The sequence below is a fragment of the Harpia harpyja genome, chromosome Z (genome assembly GCF_026419915.1).
Source record: "Harpia harpyja isolate bHarHar1 chromosome Z, bHarHar1 primary haplotype, whole genome shotgun sequence".
In the NCBI taxonomy this organism is placed as follows: Eukaryota; Metazoa; Chordata; class Aves; order Accipitriformes; family Accipitridae; genus Harpia; species Harpia harpyja.
In genome coordinates this window covers 99,588,556-99,602,953 of record NC_068969.1, presented here as the reverse complement: position 1 = coordinate 99,602,953, position 14,398 = coordinate 99,588,556, and the positions used below count along the sequence as shown (strand labels likewise).

Genomic DNA, 14,398 nt, shown 5'->3' with positions numbered 1-14,398 from the left:
AGTTTGTTACTATTCTGATGTAAGAGTTTCATTTCTCTTTGGTTCATGTTGAATTTTTGTTCAGTTGAGTTCTGTTTTAACACAGACTTCCCCTTGAACTAAGGTTATTATAAACCAAAGAAGACTAAAGTCACTTTGTTTCTTTTCAGTGAAGTAGAAGCAGAAATTATTTTTATGCCTTGTTGTAGAACATTGCCATGAAATTGGCTGAAATACATTTTTTGTTCTATGTATACAGTGAATAGAGCAGGACTTTAGAGGCGAAGGTGGGAAAATGGGGTTAGAATGTCTGACCACAGAAACTGGTGATAGGGGTATATTTGACATTTATGAAATATGTGGGATCTAGGGGTAACTTCTATTCTTTGATTCATACATCTGATTTCTATTCCATTATGGCAGTTCTGTGCGAGACATAAATACAAAATAAGCACTAAGTGCATCATGTTCAGGTTAAAGTGAAGAATTATGATTTTAACAGGTGTTCTTTAGGGGATCCTTGTCAGCATGGGGCCTAGAAATAACACATAGATTGTGGGAAACAAGAATTAGTATCTTCAAGCAATTACATAATTATAAGTAAAGGCTCCATTGGTGGGAAGCAGAATATAACACTTCAACTCATGCTGAGTTGCAGTCTGTACCAGGATGTTCTATTTACTTGAGTGCAATTATTCACAGAGCAGCCTATTTAGAGCAGGTTTTACTTGGGTAAGCATATTACTTTCTAGTCCTTAATTTTCAAAGTCTCAGAACAGAGCTAGTCAGAAAACTAAGTTTGAACTTTTCTGGCAACAGGCTGGAACTTCTGTTAAAAATAATAATTAAGCAGCAATGTGTCAGTTTTTCACAGAAAGGAACTTAAGAGATCCCACGTTCAAACTTGAATTATTTCCTTAAACTATTAGAATTGATTTACCAGAATAAAGTAAATTAAAATTTTATTAGGTCACTGAAACACCAAATGAATTAAGTCCAGAACCTGTCTTGGTGGGTAAATGATGCTTTGTTTAGCAAAAGCACAGAGTGAAGTATCTCCACATAGTATAATAAACTCAGTTCCCTAAAATACCACACTGAGTCTGTAGCCAGACGAAGTACTATTTCTCCAACTTATTCAGGGTGGTTTTGTGTACTCAATTAGTAGATGCTTGTTTTGTCTGATATTTCACTATTCTTAAAACAGGCCCTAAGTACTTTTTTGGAAAAATGATACTGAAAAATCTCTTAATAAAGGGTGCTATGAGCTTATTTGTAAAAACATAATTCCAGTAGTTGTAATTAGAACTATAAATGTGAGATAAGCATATCACTTGTATCATTGTTAACTTTCCTTTTCCAATAAGGGGTCACGGCACAACAGCACAGTTGAAGACGACTCTGAAGGAGATAATGATTCTGAGGAATTCTATTATGGAGGACAGGTAATGAAAGAAATTTTTGCACAAATTTCAAGAAATTAATATTTGAAAGCTTCTGTTGTTCATTTCATTATAAATTTATGGTAATAATTAATTCCTTATGTTTATTCAACATCAAATAGAATGCCATATGTATATATACATAGTATTTTATAACAGAAATATTGACTATGTTATACTGCATAATTATATCAAATTTAAAATAAGATTAGTTTGTTTACATTTGCAAAGCTGTAAGAATAGAAAAAGCAAGTACTCTTCAGAACGTTTGAAAATAGAAGCCAGTTGCTTACTTCCAGGAAATAGATATTCACTTTTTAAAGTTTATCCCATTATTGGTACAAATAGGAACTCAGGCTGGATCCAAATCTGTTACCTTCTGGAGGACTGCCATTTTGTAAAGTCAAGAGCACCACAATTTAATGGTAAAAGTGGTTATTACAAAATAATTTTGATCTAGGCAATAGTCCACTCTTTTTCTGAGCTCCACAGTTAAATTCACCTTGAAAAATGCTACATATTTTTAGATGAATGTACTGCTCTGTGTCTCCTTCCTGTTCCTTCAGCAGAATTACTTATTATTACATTCTCTTATGTATTGGGAAATAAAATCTCTTCGTCTCTTTTCCTTTTGCAATGTCAATAGAGCACTTCACGCTGCTAGTCTCTTTATTCAGATTTTTCTTATCTTTTTAGTCTAACTATTGCCCCAAAGGAATCATTCCTCACTTATGTTATTAGAACTGTTTATTTTGATGAACATTTTAACGAATTATGGTTGCTGTTTATGAAAGTTGTCCCTGCCTCAGCCTTGAAGCTGAAGCCATCCATGCCCTGGGTGCAGAGCCAAGGCTGCAGGAGCACGCCAACAGTGCCAGCCGGTTGGGTCGGTGCAGAGAGCGTGGGATGCTGATGAGCAGGACATCGCCGAGCCTCTTATCTTGCACAGCCAACAGCGTGGTGGGGTTTGAACATGAAATACATGTTGAGGTGCTTTACTCCAAAAAAAAAGCACGCCCCTAAAAAGCTATTAAAAGCGATATTGAAACTGGAACTGAAAGAATGTATTTTCAGTGTCAGAAATAACTGACATGGGGTATTTACGCTTCTTCACTTTAGAAATGACTGCAGAATTGCCTCCCTTTAGCTGCCAATGCCTACAGCCCCACGGAGCGCTGGGGAGGACTGTGCACACATACTTAAGTGCAAAGCATGATGTCTTATTGTAATCTGCCTGAGAGGAAAAATCTTCTGATTTTGCCCTGTAGTGATGAGTTGTGTGTAGTGGCTCCATTTTTCAACTCTGCAGAAAGGGCAGTAACCTCAAGGTGAAGGAGAAGGCAGCAAACAGCTGGGAGTGCTTATTTCTTGAACCAGTGCTAATACGTTTGGAAAAGGATGCCTGCTAGTGCCCAAATGAATGAATAAATATTAACGCTGTCTATGAGATATGAACACAGAGAGCAGTACATCATTTTGCAAGGTGTAAAAGAGCTGTGTAACAGGCAGTACTGGTTAGAATTTAGTTCCCTTATATTTGAAGTGGAAACTACATTATATTGCATTGTCATTTTTTTTAAGGTAATACATTTAACTGAAGGAATTATAACTGGCCAAAAAAAAAAAACCACCCCACCAATTAGATCAGTGTTGTGGTTTAACCCCAGCCGTCAACTAAGCCCCACGCAGCCGCTCGCTCACTCCCCCCACAGTTGGATGGGGGAGAGAATCGGAAGGGTAAAAGTGAGAAAACTCGTGGGTTGAGATAAAGACAGTTTAATAGGTAAAGCAAAAGCCGTGCATGCAAGCAAAGCAAAACAAGGAATTCATTCACCACTTCCCATGGGCAGGCAGGTGTTCAGCCATCTCCAGGAAAGCAGGGCTCCATCACGCATAACCGTTACTTGGGAACACAAACGCCATCACTCCAAACGTCCCCCCCTTCCTTCTTCTTCCCCCAGATTTATATACTGAGCATGATGTCCTATGGTCTGGAATACCCCTCTGGTCAGTTGGGGTCAGCTGTCCCGGCTGTGTCCCCTCCCAACCCCTTGTGCACCCCCAGCCTTCTCGCTGGTGGGGTGGGGTGAGGAGCAGAAACGGCCTTGACTCTGTGTAAACACTGCTCAGCAATAACAAAAATATCTCTGTATTATCAATACTGTTCTTTCTGAGCACAGATCCAAAACGTAGCCCTATAGACTTCCTAGCTACTATGAAGAAAATTAACTCTATCCCAGCCAAAACCAGCACAATCAGCAATAAAAATAAAATATCAGATGATTGTGACCGTCTTCAGTATAGAATATTCAAAAAGCAAAATGAAGAGAACAAACAAAAACCAGAAAAAGACATAGAAAGTATATTTAACAAGGGAGAAAAAAGGGAATTTTGAATTTAGAATTTCATGGTCAAAAAGACAAAATTCTAAAGAGGACCTGTAGAATTAAAGAAAATATTGAGGACTCAGAAAATAAATAGGAAATCAGGTAATGAGCAAAGTCCCTTGAGAGATAAAAAGAGCAGTCCTTTTTCCAATAAAGTGATTGTAAGAGTTACTAAGTGAGAACCAGGTGTATTGGGAAGACAAAATAGTTGACTGTATATGTGGGGAACTGGCAAGGCAAGCTAGTCATCATTTGGGATGAGTGTTTGCTGTGCCCACAGAGAAGGGGGACAAAAACATTGAGTTTAGCAACTAGAAGGAATAGATGCCAGTGTAATTGTTTGCAGTACAGTTGGGGAAGATGGAGGTCAGGGATAATTCTTAACATTGCTAAGTGGTTACAGCTGGAAAGACAAGAGAGCAGCTGATGATGAAACAAGGACCGTGGAAGATGGGAAATGGCATTTGATGGACAGTGAAAACAAGATATGACCTTTTGGTCATAAATTAAGTGTTTGTATCAGTTTCCTAGGCACCTGCTTGTAATCCTCCCTAAGGATTTAATGGATAAATACTTCAAAGTAGCTAAGTGATTCAGTAGCCCAAGTCCTATTGATTTTCAATGGGATTTAGGTTTGTAAATCACTTAATCTCCTTTAAAAATGCAACCTTTTGTCATTATGTGGGACAAAATAATCTGAATCAGGTCTCAGATTAAAAACTGAGACTTTCTAAACACAGACCTTTCAGACACAGCAAAGTTATCAGATTTTTAGCTTTTATATTCGCTTCCTCTGAGACTCTCTGTTAATTCTTGCTTTGAATCTCTATCTTCTACATTTCCAAACAAGAACAGGAGGTTGAAACAGTAATACTACTGCCTTTGGTGCTCTCTCTCCTTCTCTCGTGCTTCACTTACAGGACATACTTGCAAATGCAGATATACAAAACTCTGGCAGTCTCCTCTGCATACATCAGCATGTCTGTGGCACTAATTCAGGGGTGGAAAATACCATACTGTGGTCTTACAATTTGCCAGAACACTGCTTTGTTTCCCTTTTGAGTTCATAACCTCTTACCATCAGAAAAGAGATTGGAGAAAGCATTACGTTGATCAGCTCAGTGTTCTGCATAGTGTTCCTTTTGGATTTTATTATTATTGATACATAAGACTGATTAAAAAAATGTGGTTTAGGACCAACAAAGGTGACAAGTGCACCACAGCTACGATTTGTGAAATAATTGCTGTGCTGTCTTTGGAAGCAGGACAGCAATTATTTATGCTTCTTTAAAGAATTCATCTTTGAGTAATGAGCATGTAAAAAGGATTGGTTTGCTCCTACCTAAATTGAAAAAAAAAATTAGAATAAAGGTTTTCTTCCCATGCTTTTCTACTTGGAAAATTGTTCTGACATGCCTGCCCAAACAAGGGAGGGGTACTTGGCTTATACCCTTCTGGTCATGAATATCATTGATACCTCTGATAAACACATTTCCATGCTATGCTGATGAATTCTGTGCCTTATATTTGAAGAATTCTATGTCTAACCAAATTATTCTTTGCTAATTTTCACATGTAAAAAGTGATCAGCTGATTATTATTTTAATTCTATTGAAATTTATTTAATTAGATTGAAAAGTACATCTCTAGATATCAGAGCTGAAAGTGTCACAGCACTGATCTCATACAGATTTGGATGTACAAATGGAAGAAACAGTACTGTAGTTAGATACGGTTCTGCAATAGCAAGAATCCTCTGCAGAAATTCCTGTATAAGGATATATATATATCTATGTCTAAAGGGGTAAATTATACTCTTCTGCTTTGGTCATTGAGTTTGTTGAAGGTACAAGCCAAATCCTACTCTCATTTCTGAATCTGTCTAAATCTAGGGAGTTCCTCAACTTTTGTGGAATTACTGTCATTCTAATTGTTGTAAAGAAGTGGAATTAGGTTCATACAATCAGGAGCATATTGCTTAACAAGAAAGTAGTAATAGACTGTGAGTAGATTGTTACAAGGCTAAAGAGGTATTTTGGTCCGTGTAGAAGATAGGAGGATATTAATTATTTTGACTTCATACAGTCCAACCAAAGCAGCTCACAAGTTTTACTTTATAGTGTAAGCACTAACATAACGTTTTCCATTTTTCATCTAGAGTTTGAAAAAAACAGGGGTGATGCCTAAATAGCTATTTCTTTACACCTACTCTGGTAAAATACTTAAAATGGGAAAGTGTTCTTTTATTTTGTTTTTGTCTGATATCATTGCACTGGTGGATAGAATACAGCCAATGGGTAGACTGAAAATGTAATTTAGATGCTGAGACACTTGGTACGTAGAGTAGTTTCATGCTTCTCTTGTTGAGCCCAAGCCATTCTGTGTCTAATATATATGAGAGTATGACAACAAGCAAACCTTTGTCCTGTAGTGATTGGACAGGGATGATATGATTGGGGAGATCTGGTTCTTCTCCTACTTAACAGTTTTAAAATGCACAAGTGTCCCAGAACAAACCCCAGGACAAGACAGGATAGAGGGATGAGTCCTTTGCAACTTCTCGTCCCACGAACAGGAGTGGGACCCTCAAAAAATTCTGATGCAGAAGTGCCTGCTTTGCAAATCTCATTGCCTGTGAGGTAGGCCAGCTCAGTGCTTCAGCTTATCAATACAGTGTCCTTTCTGAGCGTTGCATTAAGGAATCTTTATGCAGCATATTTTGGAGGGGGAACTTTGAAGAGCCTAGATCAGGTGCCAGTAATGAAACAAATAAGAACTCCTATGATATTTTTTTTCCCCGGTAGGTTAGCTATGATGGAGAACTTCACAAGCACCCACAGCTGGAGGCTGATTTGACAGCAGTGAGAGAGATCTATGGACCTAATGCAGTATCTCTCAGGTATGTCATTGACCTTTCTGTATTGCTGAACCTTTAACCTTTTGGAGATTGAATTCCTTGTGGACCTTCCCTGACTGCCAAAGCAGAAGTCTCTTCTGGTGATTGCTGCGTATTGTGTGGCAAAAGGAAGGAGCGCTGCTGGCTAGCTATAATGTTCATTTTGTTTTTTCTTGGTTTTTTTGTGGTTGAGTACTGATACAACTGGCTGTGCTGAGAATAAGCCTTGGAAGCCTCTTCTAAAACATCATTGTCTTTTGCAGTCCAGTTGGTATTTGATCAGGCTGTTGTATTTTGTCAAAAATTACTATTCAGCATTACTCTAAACCCTTGTTAAACTCCTTTTCTGTTATATTCTGTCTTTTGCCCTAGAGGAGAACAATAGGAATGATAAGAGATTTAGTAAATGTTTTCCCTAAGGAAAAATTGAAGGAATTGGATTTGTCTACTCTCGAAAAAAGAGAAGGAGAAGACATAATAACGGTTCTTCTTCAAAAAAGCTGTTTGTAGGTAGGAGGAGTGATTAAATGTTCTTTATTGTCATCATGAGAGAGACAATAAGAAACTAGCTGTGTTAGCAACAAACAAGAATTTGATTAGATTTTAGGAAAGCTTTCTAATTGTGGGAATCTAAAGTATCCTCCACAGGGAAGTGATGGAACCTCAGTCAGAGGTGGATTGCAAAGTGTAATTGCACAAAAATTCTGTTGGGCATATTCTGTCACAGGGCATAGCTGTATATTTTTAATACGCTTCAGGTCTTTTATAACTTCATTTTCCATCTATGTAATCTTAATAATTCCATAAAAATAACAGGTAGGCAAGATGTAACAGACCTGTCAGATGTATTATGAAGAAAATATTAAAGTTGTCATACAAATAAAGTAATAAAATACAGAGAAGATAATAACCTTAGGCATACATATATTGCAAGTAACAATTCCCATTAACCTCTAAACAATAAGCTCTGTTATTTTTGTCTAAGAAGAGAGAGCACATCTACAACTATGGTGTACTATACATTTTCAAATTAAGTGAAAATTTCATTACATTTCGAGGACCTGGGGAATTTAAATCCAAATAGTTGCAGATGGCTTTAGGAAATGAATGAGATAAATGTTTAGTTGCCAAGTGGATAACTATGAAATTGAGAATATCTTGATAATAGGCTCCCTCAAGCTCCTAAAATTGAAACATTATATGTAACCTTTCAAAAACTTTAATGCATCTAATTTATTGAATCAACCATTTCATTGGAAGCATTGTGATCTCCTTAGGTTCACTCTAGTACAAATTGGCATCTGTGGCTGCTTTTGGCATGTGGAAAACTTTAATGCTTATTCCACTCTGTTGCAGTTGAAAATACTTATAAATTCTTGGAAATGAGAAACAGCATTAAGCATTTGGTTTCATCCCTCTCCTGCAGCTCCACTTCTCTGTGGAGAGAGGAGTCTGTCTGACAGTGACACCCACTAAGATACATTATTTCCTAGACAGCTGACCCTCTTTTAGTAGTCTCTTGCTGTCACAGAGTCAACTGTACACATAAAAGTGAAATTCCTATACCTGCATGCTTTTCACCACTGCCCTTTGAAATCTGGCCAGCAAAGCTGTGAGAAAGCCCTTTGGACCAACTGATCCAAACTCTTTGGTATCTATTTACATTGCTTATGCATTGATGGACAGAGGACCTCTGGGAGGTTCAAAATCAAGATGTGTTCATGGAGCCATTGTAGGCAGCAGACCTAAGCTTCAGGTGCTGGGAGAAAACATTTCTTCATGCCTTTCAGTTTGGGGAAGTAAAACTAGAGTCAGCATCATGTGTCTAAAATCCATTTTCTAGGATGGCAAAGGGATTTCAGTGAGTATAGAAATTCCACAGTTATAACTTATTTTTGTCTTGTCCTTCCTTCCACTAATGTTTCTGTGTTCCTCAGTTCAACTGTGTTTCTGTTTAATTTATAAAATTATGCTTGTTCACAGCCTTTTGAATCTCAGTCAAGTGCGTAACACCAGCCTGGGTTCATAAATATTACTTAAGAGTTCATAATAATCTGTTCTTTGGATCTTGTGGAAAATTCACAAAAAACTGAGGCCACTGTTGTGTAGGGTAGTGGCTAAGCCATTTAGTAGGTGGAGAATTTCACTGTTTCAAAGCCCGGTCTTCAGTGAGCTGTAGGAGGTCAGCAAGTGCCTGTACAGCTCTGGGTGAGCAGAGTCTGGAGCAGCTCTCAGGGTGGCTGGGAAGCCTCCAGGTAACACAGCCCTGGCCAGCTGTTTACCTGCCCTGTGTGTGCCATGTCTGGACACATCTGATCTAGAGAGAGTCTTTGGGTTTGCCTTCACCAGAGAGAACCATTGAGATGCCAAGGTTTGGTGGAAGGGATTCCCTCCACCAATCTTCACAAGAGGTCAAGGCATTTCCAGTGTGAGCTAGGTCCTACCATGGGCTGAGAGGCCACGTTGGTAGGAGATAATTTTATTCACAAAAATATTTTTGTATTTCAAAATTACTGTATCATCTTATTTATGCACAGCTGTTACTGTGCAATGTCTTACTCTAGTTTAATAGAAAAGCGTGGAAGTCACTGTGAGAGCAGGCACATAAATGCAGTGTAAAGAAAAAAACTGGTGACTAGAAGCTAGTCTGTGAAAAATTGGGAGTGATTGCACTTTTACAGTATTGTCCACTTAAGTAATTTAAATGAAAAGGAAAGCAATTTTTTATTTAGGTGTATGAATGAGTATTTTCTAGTCCTATTTTTCAGAAGTCTTCAAGTACATTGGGAGAGGGCAATCAGAATGAGTCAGAAAATAAGAGGCAGAAAAGCCATACTTTAAATGTAAGATTTCAGATGGCAATGAAACACCTATGAGCATAAGTTAAATCTGAACCTTGGGGGATTCCAGAAATACTACACATAACAGATAAAATAAGCTAACTATTGCCTTAAGCACCTTACAGGGCAATCTTTATGTTTTGACAAACAAATGCTTGAATGTATGAAGCAATCCCACAGGTATAATATGCCACCCTCTAGGCTATGTTGTATTTGTCTTCAACGATTTATCTCAAGCCTCTCCTTAGGTTATTGGCAGTTAACCTGAAATACTTTTGAAAATTAACTAGGGTTTTCTTTTGTTATAAATAGGAGGATCATGTGACCTTGAATTTGTTTTCTTGAATTATTTGTGCAATACGCAAGACAAAAATACATAGCAGCAATGGGGAGAGAATTTAGGGGAATTAGTAGAAAAAAAGATTTAGCCTGTTTAAGCAAGGTCCACTGAAAGAAAGTTTCAGTGCAGCAGATGGTCGGCACCCACTGGGAATATTGATCCAATGTATGTAAATGCATATTTTATAAGCATTCTGATTTTACAGACAAGATTATCCTTTATAAAATCTTTACTGTTGTAAGTACTCCTGGGCTGAGGAGTATCTTAAAGAGCTGTAATGTAATGTAATTCTTTCCTTTCAGGGAATATGGAGCCATTGATGATGTAGATATTGATCTGCATATTGATGTTAGCTTTCTTGATGTGAGTAATCTAATCACAGAATTACATAATGAACATTAACACCCATTTAATTCTGCTACACATCAGACTCTCTAGACAACCACTGAGGCTTTCCTTTTTCAGAGACTTGATCTTCACAAGTGGCTGTCACATTATTGATTGCTACTCAGTGGAAAGGTTTCCTTTTCCTTTTATGTTCACATTGTTAAAATGCTTTGTAGGCTTTTATTTACCACATGTGTATTTCCTTTTGAACATGATTTGTGAATGGTAAATGTTTTAACTGATATAAATGAAATACATTTACTTTTTTGCTATCCTAGATGTTAGTTAGATGAAGGCACTTCATAGAGTCCTGAACGGATGAAGACCTTGGCTGGAGCTCTCCTGTGTGCTTCTCAGCATCTGCAGCTGATTAGGGAGAGGCTTGAGTGGCAAAGGAGACACAGGACAGTGGTGCTGTCAACTGGCAGCATGGCTTCTGTAACAGTTATGCTGTCACTAACTCCACACTTCCTCACCTCACCTGCACAGTAACTTCCTGTCCTCTAGATAAAGAATAAAAGTCCGTGCTTTTAGGGGCATCATTAGCTTCTGCACAGATATGTCATATTCTCTGGTCAGCACAACACATAAGATAGTTATTCTTGGGCTTTTCTAAAATTTAAGAAAATCTGATCATACCTTGAATTATTTTAATCATTCTTAAGGAGGAAAAGTTTCCTTTGCCCTGTGTTATGGGATGAGTTTCCTTTCCATCTTTATTTGTTCCTTTGCTTCCCAGCTTTGAAGTAGTATCTCTTGATAAATGGGAATGTGTCTGCCTCCACTGTAGATGTAGTGTTGTGTATAAACCTGTGCTCAGTTTAAATGAGCATACTCAGGAACTGGAAGCAGTCTAACACTGCTCTTAGGGGCATCAGCAGGCAATAGTTTGTCCTAAGTCTTAAGTTTAAAGTTGGAGTAGTTATTCCACAACTGGGTAAATGGATGGATGGTGTTTATAACAACCCTAAGGCAGACCGACAAAATGCAGCAGTTCCTGATGATGGTTAATGGTGTCTGTTGTTTTCTTTTTGTCTTGAACTAGGAAGAGATTGCTGTGGCTTGGGATGTAATTCGCACAGAGCCTATAATAGTGCGATTGCACTGTTCACTTACACAGTACTTAAATGGTCCAGGTTAGTCACCCATGTGTTCTTCATGTGCCTTATATGGTGTCTTGGTCTGAGCCATGTACTAGGTGATAGATACTCATTTACTATCAAATCTTTGACCCTGCATGTGCTTAGATTTACTGCTGAGAGCGGTCCTACTGCTTATATTTATGTGCATGGCTAGGCCCTCAATGATGGCATGGGCATCTAATTTAAACATTCATAGGTTGATTTTTAGAACTTGTTTTCCTGATAGCCTTTGAAATGCAACTGCTTCCCCTAGGAACCAGGGTTAAGGAATAAAGATCTACAGTTTCTAATATGTGATTTCCTGATTTTGGAAATCAGGCATCATCTGCACAGCTGAGATATTACTGATAAGGTATACATACACAGACCTGTGCAGCACATTAATATGCCCTTTTTCACACACCTTTGAAGAATCAGGCCATGATAATTACCGTTTCAGCTTCTGATTTCTATACGACTGTGTGAACTCTGGGAATCTCTAGATTTGAATGAGTTGTTAAGTGAGTAAAGCTTCCTCATGAGAGTAAAAATGGTCAAACTCCTGAAGAATCAACTTATTTTGAAGATTTGGAAACATTCATATGCAGAATCAACTTCCGATATGTTTTTACAGTGGGAAGTCAGAACCAAGTTGCAATTTGGATCATAACTTCCCTGGCTTTGGAGGCTCCCAGTACAAGCTGTCAGTTCAGGCTTGTATCTGTGGGAGAATTCTGCCTCTGGAAAATGCATAGATATTTCCAGTCATAATATGTTTAGCAAAATCTGTCCCAATGAGCTATTTTTATAGGATATGTTGCCTGCCGATGCTAACTATAAGCTATATTCTGTTCATTCAAATAAGCATTTCATTACATCAATCTTTTTTTTTTTTTTTGCTTGACTTTGGTCTTCTTGTCTGTATTTTATTGCCTGAATCTTTTTTGTAAATAAGTGGATCTTAAAATATGTATTTGCCGTAGCAGGTAGCAGTGTTAGTATTCAGAATATTTCTATCAAAATGTAATTTAAAAAATAAAAAAGTGCAGCAAATAAGAGAAGGTGAAGCGTGAAGAGCAGCATGCAGTAAGATATGATCTAGTGAAATGAGAAGTAACAAGATATCTTCTGCACCATTGACAAGGTTAAAACAGGAAGCTTGGTTCCCAGTCCTGCAGCTGACTGATTGTGGGAGTGCCTGAGTATCAAGAAAGGCAAGATCAGGGCCAGAGGCAAGTGCTTCGCTGATACTGGTTTTAAGAGCTCAGCTGCTGTTGCAGCCATGTCTTTATTTACCAGAAAAGGCCGATGAGATCCACCATCTTTTGTGTTAACAAGACCCTTTCTCTGTGAATTCCTCTTCCCCCTTAAATACGTTTTTTTGAGACCACTGGGCCATAACTTTATGCTACATGTTTTTCTTCTATAGTATTTTCTGTTGATTGATAAACAGAAATGCAGTATACTCCAAAGCACAATGGGGGGGTATTAGTACCACCTTGTAGCTGTGTAATATCCTGATTTTAGATAGTCATTCTTCTAGTTAATAGCTTGTCTCATTATTGTACTTGTGGACAGTTTCTCCCGTGTGCCTTACAAACCTGTCTTAAATGAGGATGAATCAGCCTTTGGAGGTACCGGGCTGGCTCCTCTGACTGTAGAGCATAGACAACAACTGTAGTCTAGATGTCAGATTTTAAGACTGCTGGTCTAGCTATGATGATTCTCATTGAAAATATTCCCCCCCTACCATGTGTCCTAAATTTGACAATCTTAAGACATTGCTATCCCTAATTAAATCATTCATCCCTTTTGAAAAAATCATCAGTTTGTCTTTAAAAGATGAGATTATATTGAATTAATAACATTAGAGAAAGGGTATCTACAGGGCTTTGAACTAAGTGAAATTGGATGGGCAGGTTAGATATATTGTATTTTATTTTGAAATTTAATTTATTAAAGTGAAATTAAAGTATAAACTTTGACATTCTGAAAAAAATCTGGCTTTCTGAGTGATCAGAATAATACAGATTTTAAAGTACTGATTTACTTTTTCTAATAAAATTTGAACCAACCCCAGATTTTTTGTTTTCATTCCTTTTTTATTTTACTGTAGTCATTACCACCTTATGTAATACGAAGTGTAAAGTCTATTCATGCTTGTAATATGTGTTGGCTGTTGTCCTGCCTTGAGGACCTGAGGCTCTCTCAAAAAGTGCTGGATTCCATCTGCCCCTTCTATCTAGTAAATGTTATTAAAGGACTTTAGTAATACCAGGAGCTAATTTCAGACCTTCAGCCCGTACACTTCCAATTTTCTGACAGATGAATATGGATGTACCAATGTTAGGACAGGTCTTGAGGAAAATTCAGGGTATTCCTTGGCCACTGGAATTCATATATCAGGCACTTCGATGAAGATTATGGGTCTTGTATTAAAATACCCTCAGAAAGACAAACCAGATACTGATTAATTCAGTTTATTCCACTCTGGGTTTTCTTCATAGTCACAGGAACTGTAGTGTGTAAAGACTACTTACTTGGAAAAAAATTTGAGATTAGGCGAGATGAATTACAGGTCCAGATACATTTAATCTGATGCTGCTCTCTAGTACTTGCATAATATAAAAACCAGACACTTTTTAGTAATTAAAATTAGTGGGAAGAGATACATTTGGGGGAATTCAATTTCTAAAATACTTATTTGTAAAATTACAAATTATATTGGCTGATATTCCAAAAAAGACCATTCATTTCTTAATTGGTTTGGATGACATGTCCACTTTCACCCTTGCTTCAATGGTATTGTCTATAGTAAAGGTCCAGATAGAACAGAGTCCTTAAATATGATTTATATGGTCGTGAGTTCTTGATTATTGCTGTAAGTTCATGTATCAACAATATCTCATTTTTCCATAGCGCCAACTGTGGATGTATTTCAGATCTCTACTAAGGAAAGATTTGGGCTGGGACATCAGCTGAAAAAGTAAGTCTAGAAAAGTGTAA

The 14,398-nt window shown here is 37.6% G+C and overlaps 1 protein-coding gene across 2 annotated transcripts in view; it reads left to right on the top strand.

Moving 5' to 3' along the window:
- PARP8 (poly(ADP-ribose) polymerase family member 8) overlaps positions 1-14,398 on the top strand; it is a 119,352-nt gene that overhangs the window by 62,072 nt on the left and 42,882 nt on the right. For both annotated transcript variants that reach the window (XM_052775733.1, XM_052775732.1), the window contains 5 exons: positions 1,347-1,424; positions 6,613-6,707; positions 10,187-10,247; positions 11,317-11,407; positions 14,312-14,378. In XM_052775733.1, the coding sequence (XP_052631693.1) occupies positions 1,347-1,424; positions 6,613-6,707; positions 10,187-10,247; positions 11,317-11,407; positions 14,312-14,378 (392 nt within the window). The remainder of the gene's footprint in view (positions 1-1,346; positions 1,425-6,612; positions 6,708-10,186; positions 10,248-11,316; positions 11,408-14,311; positions 14,379-14,398) is intronic.